Below are 22326 nucleotides of genomic sequence, written 5' to 3' on the forward strand. Positions count from 1 at the left end.
GCTTTGTGTTTCTGAGATCTCACGCGGTCAGATGATTACACAGGAAAGCTTTTTAAATTAAATTTAATTTTCAGTCGTTCTCCATGAAGTAGTCTGCTAACTAGAACAAAACAAATTGGACAAGCAAAATGTTTTTCTAACTAATTAGCATTTTCAATCATCTGTCTGCCTGCTTGAGCAAAACACAAAGGGTCAAAGCATTGATCCCAGAGGTACACCTCCTACACTTATTAGCTTAAACACAATAAGCAGTCAAGTAGTCCCCACTCACTGTGCAACTGGCTCTTTCTTTGTCTTTCTCATTCATTCCGGACATTCTTTTAGCCTGCCTCGCAATATATCCGCTGCAACTCCCCCTCGCTATGTTGAATGCCTTACTTGTACCCCTCGCTCTCTCTCTCTCTCTCTCACCTCTCGTCAGCTCTGCATTGTTTTTGTCGTTTCCATTCTCCTTGCTCGCCTTCTTCCGCCTTAAATCCTCTCGAAGGGAATCGCAGCCGGGCTATCATCCGCCCGTGATTGGACACTCTCCATAAAGCCGCCTGCTAACGTGACAATTAAGCTAGGCTCGGGGAAAATCTGTTGGGTGTCTCTTTTAAGATCACATAAAAACAATAGAACAAGAGTCCGTGACTTACTTTATATCCTATTACACATACGCTCGTAATTCTCAACTGCGTAAAAGTCTGAAGGACGTCACCGCCGGCCCGACGCTAAATCTTTCCGTGGTGGTTTGGCATCATCAAGATTTTTAAAGTAAAAAGTCTATAAAAAAAAAAAAAAAATCTGCAGAAATAAGAAATTTAGTAAGCGACTTGTCATAAAACGAAAACGGACCATTCAACTGCTTTAATGCGAATTTTATTTTCGGGTATTGTTAATGTTGGAGCAGAAATGAGTCATTTGAAATCTTTTTTTGGTAGGCAAATCGGAGCTGGCTCACAAGGGAGCCAGGATTTAATTGAGCGTGCGAATTTACTTGCCAAACAATCTGAAATTTTAATCAAGAAACTATAATATGCTTTGTAGCTTTTTATTATTCATACAATAAATCGATCCTTGTCTGTTATGAAACTTCTTCTGCTGCTGTGGTTGCAAAACAATGAAACTTGGGGGGGGGAACAAGTGAAAATGTTTTCAAATGGAAACTTTGGCTCATTTTTGCTTGTTGGGAATCTCCAGCACATTCCGAGGTGTCGAATGAGAACACGTCTGGCATCTTTTGTCAAGGAAGTGTGGCTGTCAAATTCAGATTTTTCTGTGTGGCAACACATTGACAAGATCCAGACAAGGAGCTGGAAGGGTTTTTTTTGTCATCGTTTGGAGCTTTAACATCAAAGATGGGCTGGAGAAATATGGTATATTTTTTTTATTATATTTTTGAGGGCAAAGGCTTTTTTTTCCCATTAAAAAAAACGCATTGGCGTCAATTATACACGCTTTTTCTCTGTCTGTAGGCTCGCCACGTTCCTCTTGGTTCTATTTGTATTCCTAGCCGCTGAATTGTGTGTGGTGACTTCCCAAAGCTGCCGGCGGCGAATCTGTTTGTTGGCACTGCGGAATAAGTACTTAAATGTTAAACTTAAAAAAAAAACAAAAAAACAACAAAATCAAGTATATGCAGATTCCCATTGACGGCCTTCAAGCATAGAAAGAGAGAAGTTCACTCCATTCCAATTTGCCAACCTTTGACCTCCTTTGTAACCTCTCCGGCGAATCACCTTGAATTAAAAAGCTGGCGAAGGACGAGCGACATCATTGATGGCCCGGCGATTTGAAGCCCGACTTTATGACGGCGGCGACAGCTGAATGTTTCCTCATCGACTTTGCCAGGAGTCGGACAAATTGCCGCGTTAAATCGCCGACGGAAGCCAAGCTGAGCGTGTTGCTGACTTTACAAGTCCAATTTCATTAGTCGGAGGTGCGCTTCCTCGCGGCCCGGGCTGCCATCTGGATTCCGTTGGCAGCCCGATCGCTGTCCATCAATCTGGAAATACGTCGGTCGTAACCTCGGAATGCGTTTTATCTCCGCCGTGATTCCGATGTCCTTGCATTGCTCACTTTTTAGGAGCGCAAATTACCAAGACGTACACATTAAATGCTTTTTTTTTTTTTTCCCCAATCTAATTTGGAACTAATTATTACACTCCAGTCGCCGACAGCATTTGGGTTGTCCGCCCACGACGCAACAATGGCCGCCGTGATAGCTTATCTGCAGCCTGATCCGCGGCGCTGACTCGCTCGCCTTCACCTGACCCCGATGACGCTGAGGCGGGCGCTGAGTAATTTGCACCCCCAGTCTCACTTTGATGCTAATGACAGACCAGAGAATTTGAGAAATTCGACATCAAGATAACCCCATAAGGTTGCAGTGGGTGCACAATGCTGCTTTGTGTCATGGCAGAAAATCTTTTTTTTTGGAATGCAAAAAAATTCCAAAACAAAGTCCATGATTATAATATATGAAGATTTATTTTTATTGTTGAATTTATTTTTCCTAAAATCCTAAAAGAAACTTGATCTAAAAGTTAATTAAAGACTGTATATTTTGATTTGATTTTTTAGCAGCGCCATTTAGTTGAAGTACCCGCAGACTATTTTTCTCCATTTTGAGGATGTTGTCATTGTTTGTTCCGCTTCGATTAGTTACATAGCCCAATTGGATTAGACTTAATTGGCTTACACGCAGATATGTAATGCGCACCACTTAGGCTCGGCTAAAACGGACTTGAACGAGCGACAGATGTGGGGAAGGACCAAAAGCGGACACGGCTGGCGGGCGCGCCTGATGCCATGTGTTCGCAATCTGCTGGCAAAATTACTCGTAGAAGCGCTGATACTTTTATTTGAAAGTGATTTTGTTTTTCTTTATATCAGCCGTTCAGAAAATGTATGGCTGAATTCTTCCATTCTTGTGAAATTGTGAAAATTCAGTTTTTTTTTTCCAGTTCTTCCCATTGTGTCATCCAGCGGGCGAACTGAGGCCACGTTCGAACGTGCCAGATGATATTTTTATGTATTTATCCTTACATAAGTGCGGCTCCGCAAACGTGAGGTTCCGTCAACAGTGCGTGGCGGAAAAAGCCAGCTCCGTGACTCGAAGTCGGCGGGTCGCCTCGTTGACACGGTGACTCATCCCCCGACGCTCATTGGAACAAGATGTTGCTTTGGTTTCTCTTTTGGAAACGATGTTTCGAGAGATTTCCAGCCATGAGCTATTAGCATAACGTGCAAACAAGGACTACAAGGAAAAGTCATGATTCCAAGTGAGGCCATTCCAGGCCTTTGCACGCAGCCTTTGGAGGTTTGCGGCTTGCGTCATAAACATTCCGCGGATTTTACCGAAATTTATGTCTGGTGACGTTGCGGCTTGCTTGTCGTCAACACTTGGACTCTTTTATATCCTGTACAATATCCTGCGGCTTACGACGTGGTGTTTCCTCACGATTCAAAGGTGGACCACCAAGCTCGCTGCAACACATGTAGACAGACAATACTCGCGTATATTCTTTATCCTTTGCCAAAAATGAATTAGACCGCCCCTCGGTGGCGGCACGAACGACATAACGTCTTCACTTCCAGCCGGTGAAGATGTCGTTTGAATGAAATATGTGGTATTTGATAAATCCTCCATCTTGATTGAGTTCATGTTTGTGCGTTTGCTCTTCACATTCCTCCGTTTCATTTGGCAAACACTCATTCCCTTCACTCTGTCTATTATTTCTCTTTTTGTGCACAGGCTCGGCAATTCTGTTGCCATGGCGACAGCGGCCCCTCCCTCCCTCTTCCTACTCTGCTGGCTGCTCCGAACAGCCTGCTCCGCATTCCCCGAGGAACCAGGCCCTATAAACTTCATCCCCACCGAAGGTACGGACCTTCTCTCGCTATCTCCCGTACGGTGATGGCAAAAGTGCGAGGAAAAAAAAAAATCTGGTTAAAGTACTGAGTACTTGGGGCCTCACACGTAAGGTGTTGAAGGTGGTCTAGGGGTCCCGACGTGGAGGTCAGACGGGGGTCGCCAATGCAGAGCGGGTGTGGAAAGGCGCTCGCTTGCATTTACGACTTTCCCACACACGTGGATGTCTCTGGAGATGCTAACCCTAACCCCCTCCCCCCCCGCACTCAGACTTGGAGTCTCCTTGTCAGCTCAGCAGCTCCAGACCAGGATCAATTGCGGTTCAATCGCATTGATTGATGGCTTCCCGGCCTGCTTAATGTATCGATAGTAAAAAGTCAGCTATAGATTCGGTCAAGCCCTCAGAAGAAGTCGAGAGCAGCCTTTCCCACACTTCACCATTCCGGATGTGAATGAATGGCAAGTCCCAGGGGCGGAGCTAGGTGGTGGGCAGTTGGGGTTCACTGCCACCCTCTGATAGAGGAAGATTTTAATGAACACGTTTGATTCAATTGATCAGATTCGTTAAAAAAAGCGACAGAGAAAGATATTCGGTTTATTTGAATGCTCCTAAGAATTTATTTAGTTTCACACTTTTGCATTACAGAGACTGAAATATGCTATATGAGTCATTTCTCAGAAGTCACTTTTCATGCAAACATGATCAAAAGCCATCCGAATGAAGACACGGCACACCATAGAATTGCGATTTCCCAAAATAGCTGCTTCGGAGTCGAAATGGAAAATTGCCTTTGCTTTTTACTCACCACCCAGCAAAGGAAAGTGAATGATGAGCTGCTATTGATTATAATTAGATGACATCAGCACCAATGCCTGGCGTGACGTTCAAATACGTGCCAGACACTGACGATTGCTTTCAGCCGTTAAATTTCACATCCTTCCACCTTTCCCGATGTTTAAAATCGACAATAAAGCTGACTTTGACTTTTAGTGGCGATCTAAATTGGGATTTCTGGCCTCGGGGAAGTTTCTGCGTCGGAGTGAGCTCGGTCCAATCTGCCGGGATCGCATTACGAATGACTCGAAATCGGATGTGGCTCTACATCAATTTTCCAAGAATGAATGCCAGATTGGGATCTGTAATTACGCGTGTGTGTCTTTCGCCTCGTAATAGTGTCAAGACGCTATCCGGTGTTTCTGGGCCGACCTCACCACACGTGGCAGCGACAAGAGCCTCTTCATATCCAGAGGGTCATCCAAGTCAACCGAACACTCTACATCGGAGCCAGGTACGGAACTTTTTCGTTTCCCCCCCCTGTCTTGGCATTGCTGCTGAGTTAAAGGATTATTTCTAGTCGTCTTGATTTCCATGACGCAAGGGTCAGGGTTATTATCGTATTTGAACAGACACCTGGTCCACCTCAGTTCCGGAGTAGAATCCACCAGCAAGGCCTTCCAGCAGGCAACGTTTAATTTAAGTCAGGGGTGTCAAACAAATTTTTGAGAACCGCAATGTCGTCATATTTTCCTTCAGAGGGTCATTATATTATATACGATGAATTACTCATCAGAGACTAGCAAAAACTGTTCAAAATTAAAAAAAACAAAAAAAAAAACAAACGGTAATAAAAAAATACTATCAATATATCTATTTTTAAAAGTTACGAAATTTTATAATTATTGACACATGAAGTCGATTCACGATTTGTTTTCGCGGGCCACTTAAAATGATTTAGCGGGCCGCATCTGGTCCCCGGGCCTTGAGTTTGACACCTGTGGTTTAACTAAATGCAAGAGGGTGAAAAGTTCAATACAAAATCAATACACAATATTTTGCTGAAATCTGCAAAACAAAGCGATAAATTCATGATAGGACATAAAATCCCGACATGACATCACAGTCATTTCAAATCGTTTTTCTGTGAAGTCATCCCAGCTTATAATGTCAAATGTCTGTTTGACGATAACTCTTGATGTGTGAGTCGTTGGAGACGACGCTTTCGCGACCTCGTTTTGTCCGTCACTCTGATGGATTTGCTGATCCTGGACTCAGTAAAACAGCTCTCAGCTGCTCCGACGGTTCAGCCGCTTTTTTTGGGGCTCCCCGGAGGCCTTCCGCGGCCGACCGCGAACCCCTGAGATTTACTGCACATGTTTTCCAAATTCTAATTTGACTCCGAACGTGGTAAAAATCCGTCAACGGCCATCTCAGCATGTGGTGTTGGTTTACGTCTGTCGTTGCAGTTTCCAATAAGGGCAACCAGGAAATGACCCAATCGCTGGCCCCCACCTGGTCCGACCTCACTACTGAGAAGCAAAGTCGTAAATATTTCAAATCTTGGAAGCTCGTTCCAGCCATTTTGTCTGCGCTTTGAGAGGCTGTGTAATCACATGCGTTGCCCAATAATAAAAAAGTACGGCTCCCGTGGTCAGGAGGGTCGTCGTTAAAATACAGCTGACCCTAGAAACTTTCAAACTTGAAATTTGAGCTAAACGTAAAAATCTGTCCTGATCGGTCCAAATAATAACCAGAACCGCAAGCCACGTCTAAAGATTCCCTCGTCTCTCACTCCTCTATTCGATTTCAAAATCGAGTTAGCGAATCTTGCTAACGGCTAACTCCGCCACGGTTTGGAATTATTCATGAATAACGTGTCAAATAAATCATAATTCATTGTCGTCTACTGGTCTTAGCTGAAAAACCGCACTTGTAAAAGTGTTTTGAGGAAGCGTGACCACATTTGAGATCGAGCAGGCCTTGGGTTTTCCATCCGGGTGATAAACAACACGTTGCTCCCTCTGGCGTGATATTACTTAAATGAAGCGCTACGCGGCGGCGCTTCAATGTAACACAAGTGTTTTTGAAATTGTACACGTTATCCGATATGGGATGTCTCAGCCATGCGGATGCTCGTAAAAATGCTAACCACCAGAATGTTATATGAGCGCGAGCGAACGAGGATTTATGTCAGCGAAAGGAAGCCTATATAAGTTTAATGAGGCTAGCGGTGTTTGCGGCGACCTGACAGGCGGCGGCGATACGTTTGCAAAGATCGGCGTGTAAATGCGCAAGCCGCTTAGAACGGCGGAGTTTTAAAATAACTCCCTCGCGCCATGGCAGCTATGACTTCAGGCGGGCGCGGGGCACCTTGATAAGCCGCCCCACGCGCCCCTAAATCCTGTCACCATTAGCATAGGCACTTCTCCGAGTGCAAACGGCCGTAAATCTCTGGCCCTCAGCACCTGCTGAGTGCACACACCTCTCCCGAGACGCTTGCCGTCATCGCCAAATCAAAGTATTAAAGCGGGTCGGAGTCAGCGGCACCTCGCTGGGTTAAGCCCCGAGTCATTGCTGCTGAGTCACTTTTCAGACTTAGTTTCAATAGGGCTCAGAAACATTCATTTTTTTTCTCGGGGTGTGTTTATTTCAGAACACAATTTAGTAGTTGCCCTGGTTTATTTCCTTCCTTTTTTTATTATTAGCTTGTATAATACAGTATTAATTTTCGTGATTAACCCTACTAAATAACACATTGCTGTAACGGATTAATGAGTAGATTTCAAGGTGGAAAATTAATTTCAAATGTGATTAAATTGAATTACAAACTTCATCACGGAGGCATTATAAAGCAGTTAGAGGCTTTTTTTTTTTTTTTTACAATAACAACGGACTTTTTATTTATTTATTTATTATATTTTTTAATCAAGCTTTGCAGTCTGTATTAGTGTGTGTAACTTGCTGCCTTCATCAGCCCACACACGCTAGAGGTCACCGCAAGTTGTTGGCAGGTCGAATGCCTCAAGGCAGGCAGACGGACGAACGAGCAGTTCAGCCCAGTTGTGGTTTTTGTGAAAGTTGGACACGGGTGGACAATTATATTTTATGTATGTATATGTATATCAGAAAAAACAACATCGGTTTGGTAACACGCTCTTTGGATGTCATAAAGCTAACATTAGCTAGCAGGCTAGCCATGGACGTATGTCAAAATGGCGTCCACAAACCCGATGATCCTTCTCTTCTTAATCTGTCCTCTTTAGAAGTTCATACTCCACCATCCACTTGACGGTCCTTGTAACCGTAAACGATTTTACGATTGTGATCACCAGGCGCCTCTTTATCAGGAAAAGTGTGACTGTAGCCGCCATAGCTAGTCAGAGATCTTGACACATTGCAACCTCTTTCCTGCAAAAAAAAAAAAAAAACCCTAAAAAGTCAACTCTAGGTTTTTCTAAGTTTTTATTATTATAGTTTTAGCATCACAAATTCCGAATGTCAAAACCTCCAGGGTGTTCCAAAGTACTAGCGTGAACAGTGATTGGAAAATAGCCCACAAACTCTGCTGGTTAACTTTCCTAAAGGTCCTTCAAAATATATTCGCGATGCCAGTTTGGCTCGAAGAAACGCGGCAACGTTCCAAGTTGCAATACCAAGCGAGCGAGAAGAAGTGTAGGTAACCGTGCTGGCTGAAGAGCTCTTGACCTCGAGGCCGTGGTATTTGGAAAGCCAGAAGGTCGAAGTTCATCAGCCGCTAAAGAATGAAAATAGATGTCTCTCTTGGGTAAAAGAGGTGGCGGGGTGTTCGTTAAATTATAGCGCAGGCACGTGCGGATCCGACTCCCTGGATCCAAATTTATGCACGAGACCAAAGGCGGCCGAACAAGACGGTTGATTTGTAGCTTTTAAGAAGTTTCGCTGTTTAGGTTGAGGCCCTCATGTGTGGAGCGATGGAGTCCTTCAAGGCTGAAACATAAATAGCCATAAAATGCCGCCACGTTTCACACATGCTCGATCTTCACCTTGTACCACATGATACAAATAGTTTGGCAACGTTAACACAGTTATTTGAAACGATGCCCCCGTGTTCTTTTTTTTAAGGGGAGTCCTTGAAATCGTCATCAAACTTTAATACCAGCCGGCGCCAACTTTGGTTTGACAATTTAGCATCGCTCTTTTGTCAGGCTTTGGCTTATACAAGCCAATTTAGTGAGCCAAGGCACTTAAAACCTACGGAGGGCTTTTCGGAGATTCACAGCTGGACCAAACATTAGCAACAAATCTCAGATTCAATAAATGGACATCTCGAAGGGGGGAAGTCGGAGGGGGGTGCGTAACGATGATCAGGAGGGCGCAATTATCAGGGTTGATTCAAGCAGCGTTAATTCAATTAATTTTTTTCTGCTGCTATTAGAGCGCCATGAGTCATGTCACAGGGGCTAGTTACTTAGGTTGCCCTTGGGGCTAACTAGTATCTAGTGGTAAAAAAAAAATAATAATAATAATAATCCCCAGTGCAATAAAAATCTGCTTCCAATCACTGTCTTCAAACATTTGCGGTGTGCATGCGTGCGTGACGTAGCCCTCGGCTGGAAATTTATGTTGGAGTTCAAGCCCAGATATTAAATTGAATTTATTAAGGAAATGTTGACAGGAATAAGCTGCTTGGACGACACCCAAAAGAAAAGAGAACTTGAAAAAATGTTTTGGGAGCCAGCAATAAAAAGCGTGTTGTACTCTGCTGGTTGCTGATATACGTATCTTTGACTTTGCTATTGGCCGGCTGCCACGCCGCTTCTCCGTAGGGATGACCTTTTCCGAGTGGAGCTGGACATCGCCGCCGCCGACGAGATGTTCTACAGTAAGGTGAGCGCCGCATCTTCCACGACCTCGCTTCGGTTGTGGACAGGCGGCAAACATTTGACCTTTTTCTGCCTCCAGAAACGAACATGGGAGTCCAACAAGAACGACATCAGGATCTGCAGGATGAAGGGCAAACATGAGGTGAGACCTTTTCGCTGAGGAGTTTAGAAATGAATCTGTTAATTACCCCCCTAGTGGTTAAGGGGCCCTAAGCAGGAGCCTTGGGGTACACCGGTGAGCCGAAAATGCTAGATTCTTTTTTTTTTTTCTGGAAAAGCTTTTTCAGAGAAGAGTGACATTTACCTTATTATGTATTGTTGAGCGTGCGTGTGAGGTCTTTCCTGAAAGGCTGACTCGGTAATGAAAGGTCTCCTGGCCTCTTAATGACTGCTCTGCCCGAAGTTAATACCAGCAGGAGAGGACAGATAAGAACCTCCATGTCATACCAAGGCTTTCCACTTAGTCTGTTCATGTTATTTGAGGATTTAAAGGCGGAAATGCAAAGTGCCCACGACCTCGACTTTTTTTTTTTTGGGGGTTAGTGATGCTTGACTGTCTACAGCAGCACTTTCCTCTCTTTAGTATTCATTCATTCTTCGGCCCTCTTACGTTTCTTATTGTGATAGGAGGGTGGTGATCTCGTAAAAATGCTAATTTGCATCTAAAGCGAGATAAGAGCGAGATTCCCTCCCTTTCCAAAAAAAAAAAAAAAAAGAGTTGCAATTAAAGGGTAAGCATAATGCATTTCCATAGCTCATTTTTAATTGGATTAATCTCACGAGATTGAGCTTGTTAGATCAGGATCAAGTGGGAGTTTTTTTTTTTTTACTGATTGACACATGCTGGAGGTGCAGCATCATCCATATTCATCATACTTGAGTGTTGTTTTTTTTCTTTTACCTGTCGTCTCTTTGTCCGACACCCGTGCACGCATTAACGAGGCGCGCAATTAAACAGAAAATCTCAAGCACCTTCCACAACAACACGGATACATCTCCGCCACTTCACCTCCTGCAAATGTTCCCCGTTGCTCGGAGGGAAGTGGCGGAGGGGTGGGGGGGGTTCTCGTGTCAGATGTGATACATCCACCACCTTATAATTGGTTTTGTAATTAAATGTTTCTGCCTGGCTGATCACAAAAGGACATGCTATTCTCCTTAATTAGGCAGAAAATGTAATATCCTGATTCTCGCCGCATTTTACCTTTCGTCCCCTTTTTGCGTCGTCCGGGCGACTGTTGACGGCATTTGCATATTCTCGTCTTAGTCGCCTTTGTCCTTTGCTTGTCGCCTGGCCTCTTTTTATTGTGTTGTTCTGCCATTCGTCATATTCAGGAGGGGAGGGGGGGGGGGCACAGCAGGATGTGTCGCATCACGTGTCACATGATCTTGCCAACAGGCCATTTCGCATGGGGAACAGTGGGCGGGCATCATTATGGTCGGAGTTGGTTCAATATGGTGTTGATTGAGCTCGGCGTGGAGCGCCGGGTCGGGTGGTGGAGGAGGTCACATCAGTTCAGTTAATCGTGCCTGCCCAAAATCGTGATCACCATTCAAAATGGATTCATCGTGTGGGTAATTCCCCCCCCCCCCACAGTGGTCCAGTTTAAAAAGTCCAAGTCCCATCACGTAAAGGTAGGCAGATTTTTCCCCGAGTCTGCAAAGTTAGCCCAGATGGTGATTAAACGCTCGGCATGTGTGTGGCCTTCTGTTCGTCACGAGAGGTTAGCGAAAACAAATTTGCGAGCTGTAACTCATTTGTGTTTCCACCGCGTCAATTTGCCACCTCGTTCTCAGCAAGCTGTCAAAAAGGTGACCCGGGTCGAGTATAGTCTGGTGGTTTTTTTCTCCACCTGGGAGTCATCGAACGGTATTTTTTCGGACTCGCTGCTTCCCATGTGATGTTTGTTTGTGGCCTGTGGTGTGTTCAGTCACAATTACCATCAAGCAGAGATGAAGGCCCGCAAGCCGGAGGGATGCGGATTAGTTTGGAGGGTGGGCGGGGTTTAGGGAGGGGGGGGGTTAAAAAGCACGACACTCAAAGCACTGCACGGTGCAGCGCTGCTAATTTGGTGCTGCCGTTAATTAATCCCCCGCCCACACTAACATCCATACACACCCTTTCATCCTGTCACGGTGCATCACTCGCTCCAAATGGTGCGCCAGGGACGTTTTTTTTCCGGGAAGCGACACGGGGGCTTTTGTTAACGACTTGAGGAGTGGGCACGGAAAAACTCGCACATCTCGACATGTAGGCAGACGTGTATTCGCTCCAGCGTTGTACTTGAGAAGAAGTAGAGACACTTAAAAAAAAAAGGAGAGGTAGTGATTCAACTTGAATCCTTGGAGCGGACTTAAAAAAAAAAAAAATCTGCATTTTGTGTTGTTTAGATGATAGAAAAATACCGTTTTCTATTAACACTTTAAAATGTAGAGAAAATAAAACCTTGATACATTGAAACGTTGAATACAAATAAAATAAATAAAACATAATTGATGTACATTGGGACAAGCGGCAAGTCTGAATAACAACTGTGTGAAAATGCACAAATGCTAAAATTATTTTTTAACCCCCAATATTTTTGATAATTTGGCGCAAGGAAACAGTAGTAAAATCTCTTTAATGAAAACTTTTACTTAGAAGAAAATTTCTTTACAATAGTGCATGTTTTTTTTTTTTAAACCAGGAGCTAGCTAGCAATTAGCTTAGCTAACAAAAATACCTTACCTCTAGATTAGATACAACAATAAAAAACTTAAATAAAGGTAGAAAAGTTTTTCTCTGTATTAAACTAAAAACATTTTGCATGTTTTAAGAGCCTAGTTAGCTTTGGCTCAACTTCTGTGCTATCAAAACATGTTTGGATCGCTTTGTGTAAAATAAAACGTTTGCTAATTGATAGCAAGTGAAGCATGTTTTTTTAAGGTCAGAAAAGGAAGAACAAATCCGTGTGTGTGAGCCAATGGCCACTCTTGACTGCTCGTTTCCCGCCAGTCGCTAACATCGGGGAGGCAGCCAGCCATGTAATGGAAACTTTGGAGCTTTGGAGAAGCCACCGCGCTAAAGACGACCCCCTGATGCACCGCTGCCTTACAGAGCTATCGCACTCACGTTAGCGTAGCGGGTCACGGCGGGCAGTAACTAATATTTTACGAGCCTATGAATCAAACCGAGGCTGGGGAAATTCTTTACGACGGTGCCGGTGTGTTTTGTTTTGCGATCCCGACGAGGAATGTTGATTGTAGCCGGAGGTAAAACATCGTTTCGCTTGGCGTGGAGTCAAATGAAAAGTTTGTTGATTGTTATAGGTCAGAACAAAAGATGGGAAACAGATGCAATCGTCGGGTTTTCCACACTATTACTGCGTCGTGACTTGTGGTGGAAAGTATTTGTTTACTTGCATAGATTTGTTTTGGTATGTGCCCTTTAACTATTTATTTATATATATTATATATATATATATATGTATATATATATTATAGACCTGTTTTTGGGAGCATTTAACAGGATTATAAAGCAAAACTAATGCACTGTTTCACATAATTGAGATTTTATCTTAATTGTACAGGATTAATTATTGAAAAAAAAATAGCATTAAATCTCGTTTTTCAGTTTTCGTGCTCCGAGCAACACAGAATCTTTGGTGTTTTTTTTTTAAGTGAGTCAATGCAAGTGTGGGGATGAGCTTGGTCGTGTGGAAATTGTGTTTTACGATCTGATCTTGATTTGACATTTCTTTATTAATCCCATACGGGGGAGACTCCAGATACCAACACGATGGATGAAAGGAACGGCCCGAGTTGCAAATAATACAAATGCGTTGCAATTTAGTCCGCATCGGCAACATAGCTTGCTAATAGGCGATAAATAAAAAGCATGGCAGATTCATCTCGGGTTGTATTTATGCTGGCCCGCCGCCTGCTTCATCTGAGCTGGAGATAAATTTTTCAGAGGCCTCGCTGCTCTGCCAGTGTCCGTTAGAAGAGCAGGAGGACGCGAGGAGGAGGAGGAGGTTCTGCAGTCGTCTGGGTTTTTGGCCGAGGCTTGCCAACACAGCACAGGTGGCGTTTTGTCTGGATTCCTCCCAGGGAAGGGAGGGGAGGAGCAGAGAGCGCACTCGGAAGGGACAAGGAGGCATAAGGCCGTGAAACATTCGGCGCTATACGCAATTTTTTCATTGGTTAATTCACGGCCCCGTAATCTGCCGCCGCGCGTGCGGGCGAGCGTGTGCACGCGTGTTCCGAAAGCGCGACGAAAGCCTGATCCTGCTGACTTCATTTGTCTTTGAATAAAGCTTGCGCATGCCAGTTCCAAATTGCTTCCTGGAATAGATGAATGCCAGTTAATGAAATGAATTCATGCAGCAGCAGATGAATTTTGCCAATCTTCATAAAGAGAAAATGAGAATCAAAAAAAACTCTCGTTAGAGTCTGACAAAAGACCCCGCCCCCTTGTTTTCATCTGGAATCATTTGATCCATCATTATGTGAGAAAACTAAAAAAGGAAAAGTAACCTGCAAGGTTTCCAAATCGAAGATAAATGTCATGATAAAACCCAACTAGACAGCTAAGCTACGTATGCTAGCTTGATTTAGCCTCAGCTACGTTTAGTTTAACTAGCCAATTGCTTGTCAAACATTAACTTCCTAAACATGTTTTGCGCTCCACTTTGATAGCCGTTTTTCAAATCAGTGCCGATTCCACGCACGTTAATTCGGAGCAGACTAGCGCAGGTGGCGTGTGCTAATGAGCGGGTGAGCGGAAAGTAGCACATCACTGTCACTCCGCAATGTGTCACTCGGAAAGTGACACCTCGTATTTGACACCACGCATCGAACACACACTTAACATTTTTTCTTCTCAGCCGGTGAAAATGAGAACCCCGCCGGGAAGTCTGATTGGGGGTTCGAAGGCCGTCGACATCTGGCTTCCAGGGGGGTCCCTCATCATGACGCTGATGTCATCGGAAGCCTGGTGGGCCTGGTGCCGGACTGACTGGGGCGCTAATATTTTTTTTTTACAGTAGACACGCATGTGTGCCTTTCCTTTATTTTGGTTAACTCGACAACAATGGTAAATAACATGGCAGAGGTTGTGTAGGGTTAGCCGACGCTAATGTTAGCACATTGGAAACCATTTGTCAACGGTGGCTGCAGATTAACTCGAGTCGTTTGTCTCCATTGGGCGACTCGTCCGCCGCGCCTTTCCGTTTCAAGAGAATGATTTTTGTCGTGTCACTTCATCTACTTTCAAGTGTCACGCTGAAGAAATTAGCCTCGGATGCCACGTTTGTTTTAAGATCCCCGGGTTGGGTTGCATTACAGTCTGTCAATCATCAGCGGCGGCACGCTGGCGCGTTTGTAGACGCTTTGGGTCTCGACAGGCCGCATTCAACCTCCGTCAGTTTGATTGACAGCGTTAATGGTGAAATAATTCCGCACATCAGGCGAGTGAAAAGCTTCATTTCACTGAACGCTTTAGATAATCGTGACATCGTTTGTGCGCAGGTTGCAAAAGGCTTCCGCTGACAGGCGTACATTTGGGGGATGATTTCTTGTTTTCATTCTCGAGCTGCTGTATTCGTTTCCATTTACGCGCTCATTAATTTATAGTGCTCATCACATTGTTTATACAGCTGCCGTTGTGCCCATTGCTGTCAATGGGTGCTACAAAAATAAAATGAAACTTGACTCCAGTTGTTTTTTTTTGTCACCCTGCAGGATGAATGCCGGAATTTCATGAAGGTACTTCTCAGTCGGCCTGACGGGTTGTTTGTGTGCGGCACCAACGCTTTCAACCCGCTTTGTGCCAACTACACCGTAAGTCGCCCGTAAAATTAATGTGAAGACTCTTTTGTTGGACACGAGAGCACGCACGTCACCTAGAAAAATAAATAAAAATAAAATTGAATAAATATAAAATATAATTGAATAAATAAATGAATATGATTAAATAAATAAATCCTTGTGCCACGTAGCATCTTGTCGATAAACGTCTCAAGGAAGTTTGAGAAAAACAAGAATTTCTCATGTATTTGTTGTGTAACATCACATTTTGAAGAGGCGTAGAACAAATGAGCTCATGTGAAGATATGATTCATTTGTTTTTTTGCTCGTTTCTTTCTTTTTTTTTTTTTGAACTGACTTCATCAAGGAGAAATTATGAAATCAACAAGATTCTGCTAACACTCTTAACCGACCTGACCTGTCAATTTGCCCTCGAATTGTTGCCCTCGAATTGTTGCCATTAGTCAAACACTTGAGCCTTCTTCATCTTACCTAAATCCATCAGCGTGTTGTTGAATTAACTTCCCAAATCCACCTCTGCCCCGCTTGATCGCAACTTCAAACCGCCGCAAAGCAACGGCACATAAAGTGAGTCATTGGCTCGGCTGGCGAGTGAATATCGGAGCCCAAATACTTTGATCAAAAGCTCACTGGCAGATCATTTTTCATGCCTCGCCTTACACCGCCGCTTCTTTATCTGTCAGCCGCTAATGACGACTGTGTGCGACGATGAACTTGATTGCCTCCCTGGGGGCTAGTTAGCAAGCTAGCAACTGATTTATTTTTAGCTGTGCTTTAATGCAACCCCACCAACTGTATAATACCGACAATATTTAGCGGGGGCGTCTTGATGAACTTTAGCTCATGACCACGCTAACAGTCTTTTAGCTTCCACCGTATTTACTCACATCAGTCATGTCGTGATGTTCTATGTATGAGGTTCTTCTTATGACATAACATTTTGGCTGCTAAGTTCGAGTTTCACCTCACTGTGATGCCACTGCTTTTGAATCTTTGAAGACTAGCGTCAATTGGAATTGCTAAAGCTAGCAAGGACTCATTCATAGTCTAGGACCCGTGTGATGGCAAGGTCTTTATTTGCGGGTATCTTTAACCATCCTGAGTGTGTGTATGCGTTATTCATGCGCAATTGTGCGACTATTGTTATCGCTAATTGCTACCATTGAATCGCTACTGTACGCTTAGGCTAACCCCGCTAAAGACTTGTTTTTCAAAATGTTGCCTTCTGATTGCTACGGATTGATGCTTCAGTGTGTTTGTGTGTATTTATAACAGGGTGACACTCTGGAAATGGTCAGTGACCCCGTCAGCGGAATGGCCAGATGTCCTTACGATCCCAAACACGCCAACGTGGCTTTGTTTGCAGGTAAAGGTGACTCATTTGTCTCGCATTTATTTCGGCATCTCCATTCTGACTCGAGTGCATGTCCACGGTTTGTTTGATAATGAGCCATTTTTTTATGCTCAGCTGCGGCTTTCTTCAGTTTGCTTAGCAACCTTATTTAATGACTTGAGTTAACACTTGACACGCTATAATTCTCTGAGTTGATTTTATATTATCTGCTGTTAACTTGCGATACATTCGGGTTCAACCCGCAACTTGAGTGTCTTGGTAGAATTTTTTTCCTAACCTGTCTGTCATGTGTGCGTGCCACAGAGGGAAATCTGTTTACGGCCACCGTGACCGACTTCCTGGCCATCGACGCCGTCATCTACCGGAGCCTCGGGGACAGTCCCGCTCTTCGCACCATCAAGCACGACTCCAAATGGTTCCGAGGTACCCCGAGATGTGTGTATGCTAGCGTGTGTCATTTTGTGAAGAATTGTGGACGGCTTGAGACCGCCTGCAGGCTTGACAAGTTTATGTTGAGTTAGCAGCTGCTTGAGCAGGCCACCTCGCACATCACTATTTCACCGGGATAAGGTAGTAAAAAGAAACGCTATCGGGCGCCTAGCAGGTAGACGTTGCGAGTGTAAATCTGCTGAAACGTCGTGCCGCCGTTACGCTTCTTCGCTAAGTTTTTAGCAGCATATTTTGAGCCTGTATGGAATCCAAAGTGTTTTTAAGGACCAAGTAAAGCACGGGCAAGAGAATAATTATTCAAAAGAGGACAGAGAGGTGAAAATTGAAAATGCTTTGCCCCAATGCAGAGCCTTTCTTCGTCAGCGCCGTGGAGTGGGGCCCTCACATCTACTTCTTCTTCCGAGAGATCGCCATGGAGTTTAATTACCTGGAAAAGGTAATGAAAGTACACGACAGTATGTCTTCCTCGTTGGGGATGTTTTTTTCTTTCAACCAAAAAGAGCAAGATTAATGAACAATTCCCAAAAAGTATTTTTATTTGTTTTTTTCTGGGTTTTTTTTCAATTTGGGACAAAATAGATAAAACTCAGACCAAAAAAGAAGCTAAAAAAACAAAAATAAATAACAAATCTGAAAAAACAGAAAAAATTAAGATGACATCACTGTGAATGCAGGTTGTGGTGCCCCGTGTGGCCAGAGTATGCAAGCGCGACCAGGGTGGCTCTCAGCGTGTCCTGGAGAAGCAGTGGACGTCTTTCCTGAAGGCCCGGCTCAACTGCTCCGTGCCGGGAGATTCCCACTTCTACTTCAACATGCTGCACTCCACCAGCCCCATCATCAACATGCACGGCCGCGACATCATCCTCGGCGTCTTTTCCACACCGGCCAACAGGTAGCGCCGAACATTCTGTCTGTGCCTTTACCTGAGCTAGCAACAAAATGAGTTCTTGTTCCGGAGCCCACACCTCGACATTTTCTGCATCTCACGTGTTATGTTGCACCTCAACCTGCGAGCTGATATAACGACTTTGGGGGAAGTGACAACCATGTGTGGCTAAGAAACGACTGGTGATGATGATGAAGAAGAAAGGTGGCATGATGATGACGGTGGAGATGGTTTGTTTGAACTTTGAGCGAGTCAATAATGGACAACACGTGCGTCCACAAGGTCTTGGAAATGTGTTTCTTCAGCTGCCGCTTCGGAAGAGCTTTTGAACATGCCCGCACATACCACACACTCACACGTTCATTCAGTCCCAGATAAAATCATTTTGCAAGAGTGTCAGACTCAATTTCAGTGCCATTCTGGTTTCCATTAGAAGGCTGTTCACTTGTGAAGATTATAGAGAGTCGATGTATTTTAAGTTCAGTATTCATGAATTCAAATATCCTGATTGGGATTCACCGCCATTTTGTGACATCTTGATGTTAAAGTGAAGTGAGTCGAGGAGCTTCACAGATTTAAAAAAAAAAAAAAGTCATCTTGTGATTTAGAGAATTTAGATTCTAAGCCTGGATTGGGTTTCAAATAGGTTTGACTTTCAAAGTCAAATGATTTGTTTGGGTTTCAAATTAGGTTTTGATTCCTGTGTAGTGTTTGAATATCAGTAATTTAAGAAACTTGACATGACTTTGTGACACTCTCCTTAGTATATCCTAAATGTAGATTGTTTTGTACATCTTTAGTGATGATTGTGAGAAAGGAAGGAGAAGGAAATGAATGCCAGAATGTCCCACTGGTCCCATGTGGCCCACTGCGCCGCGCTAAGTGCTAGCTGGATAAATGACTTCATCCGACACACACAATGAAACGGGCGAGAAACCTTGGAGTGCTCTCACGGACAGTCGCTCATGTTGCCTTTGTGTAACACCACGTAAACACCTCAAGGAAGGAGTGACTGCATGTCTGTCTGGTGAGCTAGCCAGATCGCTAGTTAGCTTTTTTGCTATTTATTACAGATTTGAGTCAATTTGTTAGATATGTTTCTTGTTTTGTTTTTCTCATACATACAATTTGAGGTAATCATCATGTCTAACACAAAAAAATACTTTCTCCTTTTTAAATAACTCTAAACTAGTGAAAGTGAAAATATCGAAAATTGGGCTAGTTAGCCATTTTGACAACTTCGCAAAACATGTCACTCCTAAGACAAGGTTCAACCCTCGAGCCGAATGATAATATCCTAAAATTCTTTTTAGCCTTCAGGCTAAGAAATGTTATCCTTATTTTTGCAGTTATAAAGTTGCTGATTTTCTCATCGCTAGTTGCCTGGCAACATCACGGAGAGGACTTCATATATTGTAGCCAAGAGTCAGACCCCCGCTCGTCTCTCCCTCCAGCAAAGCCACAACATATTGTTCTTATAATTCACCTTTACAAGATGTGACATGTTTCCCTTTGAGAGGCAATTTTTTATTGTTGTTTGTCTCACTCGTTATCTGACGCCCACCTTGCAGCTTTGTTTTCTACCCCGTCATAAGAGTTGCTATCGCTGCACAAGGACAGGTGGAACATTTTGTCTTTGGAAAAGTTCGGTTTACGTTTCATGAGGGATGATCAAAGGTGAATTCAGTTTTGAAGCGAGGAAAGGTTCAAAATTTGACTTTCAACGCAGGGTTGTGATTTCTAATTAGGCTAAGTTTGGGCTCCAAGCAGCTTGGAACGATTCCAAGTTAAAGTTTCAAAGACTCGGGATTTAAACCGGTTTCAATTTCGGGTTTTCCTCAGCAGACTTGAAGATGTAGCTTAGCAACAAGCTAGCATGTAGCGAAGAAAATGAACATTACAGGTGTCTCAGTTGCGGTTTTGCCACTTAGTCACGTTCGCACCACGCGCACCGTTCATCATCTCACAAGGTGGTCCAAGTTTCCACGGACGAGGTCTTCGGGGGTCCAGAGGGGTCATGTGAGTGTTTGCACGTGGGTGGTGTACAGCTGTTAAAGTGCCCTGTGACTCAGCAGGCCTCCTTGTTGGGTTCATTTCCTTCCCAGGGAGGAATAATCAGTAACTCATTTCCCGTTTTGTTTTGTTTTCCAGAAATTGACGCCAAGACTCTTCTAATCTCTCTATTGCATCCACCGCCTGTCTTTTTTTTCTCAAGCCGCCGACTTGACAAGTTCCATCATCGCCCGTCATTCGTTTTGCTCTCTGTAACAATACCTTTTGTTTTCAAGCGCTGACTGTGAAAATATGAAAAGCTCAAATCCAATTTGTCGTCTTTTTGCTTTGGCTGTCTGTCCTCGTACGGCGCCCGCGAGCTATTTTTTTATCCTTTTGTTCCATCAGTCAAGACGGGAGTTGTTATCTTACTTTTTTGTTCCCGCTCGTTCATGTGCCACCAAATGATGGACTAATTTTGCCTCGGTCTGTCTGCGCAGCATCCCCGGCTCGGCGGTGTGCGCCTTTGACATGGAGCAGTTGGCCGCCGTGTTCGACGGACGCTTCAAAGAGCAGAAGTCGGCCGAGTCCATTTGGACCCCCGTTCCTGATGAATTCATCCCCGCGCCAAGGTGAGTCAGACTGGAATCAATTAGCGCGGGCTAATGGAAATTAGCATTAGCAATGCATGCAAACAGAAGTTGATTTTTGGAAAAACAAAGTGCTTTGGCGCTTTTTCAGACCCGGAGGCTGCGCCGTTCAAGGTTCCAGATTCAATTCGTCCAACTCCTTCCCCGACGAGATGCTTAATTTTGTCAAGACTCACCCGCTGATGGACGAGGCCGTCCCGTCGCTTGGACAAAGGCCTTGGATTGTCAAAACCATGGTCAGGTGAGATCACAAGTTCTTTGGAATTATATCAAGACTCGCGGTGACGTCGTAACGTTTCCTTGGATTTTATTCCTGCCAAGTTCTTCCGAGTCCTTCAAACGTTTAACACAAATGATCTTTGTTCCCTTTTCTTCTTAGAGGTGCAACATTGGATGTAGGTTTAAAAACAAGGTAAGGAGAAAAGCATGTCCTAATTGTGGAACGGACATTTTTCGAGTTCAAAGCAAACACGGTGAAGCAGCATTTAGCGTTCATGCTGCAATGAACTCAATTCCAAGTATAAAAATGTTTCTTTCACTGCAAGTTGAAAACGATGCTTTTCTCAACAACAAACTCCTCTGTGACATTTCAGATTTGCATATTTATTTTCACTTGACCGGGACCTCAGAGCTTAGTAGCTTCCGATTGCCTCCGCGCTTGTTTTTATAGCACATAAAAAAACAAGACGATTGAATATATAACCGGTGGCCGTCTCCGCATCCTTCAGCCGTAAAACTTTGCATTCCCCGCTTATCTACCTCTAAACACAAGCCGTAATCTCGTCAACAATGATGTTCCCCTCGCAGCGTAAAAAGATTTTGCGCTAGAAAACCGGGCGTTGAAAGTAACGGCGAGCTCGCCATCGAGGATCCGCACTGTCGCTCAGACGCTGGGAGGATTATGAAGAGCGGATAAAAGGACGCATCGGGGACAACACAACTATCGGAGTCCAGTCGCGCTCCTCTTTTGTTCCCGAGACAAGTCTAACTAACGAGCCAACGTCCAACCTAATTAGTGTACAATCTCATTAGCATTGCTAATTATTTCCATTCAAATCCCATTGCATGTTTTCTTTCCAATGCGTAATATTTCATTTCTTGGAAAATAAATGATCGCAAACCCTCATCTGTGTTGTGCGCAGGTACCAGCTGAATAAAATTGTGGTGGACTCGGAAGCCGGGCCGCACAGGAACCGTACGGTCCTGTTCCTGGGGTCTAGCCGGGGCACCATCCTCAAGTTCCTCATCGTGCCCAACCAGGACAACACGGTCACTAGCAGCAACATCTTCCTGGAGGAATTGGAGGGCTTCAACCCCGAAAAGTAAGACATATCTGTGAAGCAACACATGTAGACGGACAATTTAACCAGCATATGTTTTCTATCCTTTGAGAACAATATTACAATGACTTAACGAGCTCAGTTGTACCTCAAGGCACTGCTGTGTAAATGAACTTGGCTAGCATAAAAGGACATAAACATCGCTAAAGCTAATGCGCCATTTGGGGATTTTCCGGCTGCACTTTTAAACGACGCTAAGCACGAGAATAATCAGCATAACAACAATGCGCACGAGCGAGCCCTCGTTTGTCCTCTTGGCATTTACTAGCTTTTCTCTTTTGAATTCACCGGCTTGTTTTTCTTTTCCACACCGATTAAAGCTCCAAGATGTTATTTTGTTGTTGTTTCTT

General features: G+C 44.1%; 1 protein-coding gene across 3 annotated transcripts in view; it reads left to right on the forward strand.

Moving 5' to 3' along the window:
• The window catches only part of sema6bb (sema domain, transmembrane domain (TM), and cytoplasmic domain, (semaphorin) 6Bb), a 70908-nt gene that overhangs the window by 32731 nt on the left and 15851 nt on the right, over positions 1 to 22326 (forward strand). For 2 of the 3 annotated variants that reach the window (XM_088393584.1, XM_088393583.1), the window contains 13 exons: positions 3740 to 3867; positions 5031 to 5145; positions 9440 to 9500; positions 9576 to 9638; positions 15218 to 15316; positions 16580 to 16670; positions 16962 to 17081; positions 17456 to 17544; positions 17783 to 18000; positions 20487 to 20618; positions 20728 to 20877; positions 21016 to 21048; positions 21779 to 21958. In XM_088393584.1, coding sequence (XP_088249710.1) covers positions 3759 to 3867; positions 5031 to 5145; positions 9440 to 9500; positions 9576 to 9638; positions 15218 to 15316; positions 16580 to 16670; positions 16962 to 17081; positions 17456 to 17544; positions 17783 to 18000; positions 20487 to 20618; positions 20728 to 20877; positions 21016 to 21048; positions 21779 to 21958 — 1460 coding nt within the window. In that variant the 5' untranslated portion in view covers positions 3740 to 3758. The remainder of the gene's footprint in view (positions 1 to 3739; positions 3868 to 5030; positions 5146 to 9439; positions 9501 to 9575; positions 9639 to 15217; positions 15317 to 16579; positions 16671 to 16961; positions 17082 to 17455; positions 17545 to 17782; positions 18001 to 20486; positions 20619 to 20727; positions 20878 to 21015; positions 21049 to 21778; positions 21959 to 22326) is intronic. The other variant, XM_088393585.1, reaches the window with a different exon arrangement.

Source organism: Syngnathus floridae, chromosome 13, assembly GCF_059516105.1.
Source record: "Syngnathus floridae isolate MCC-2025c chromosome 13, RoL_Sflo_1.0, whole genome shotgun sequence".
Taxonomy (NCBI): domain Eukaryota; kingdom Metazoa; phylum Chordata; class Actinopteri; order Syngnathiformes; family Syngnathidae; genus Syngnathus; species Syngnathus floridae.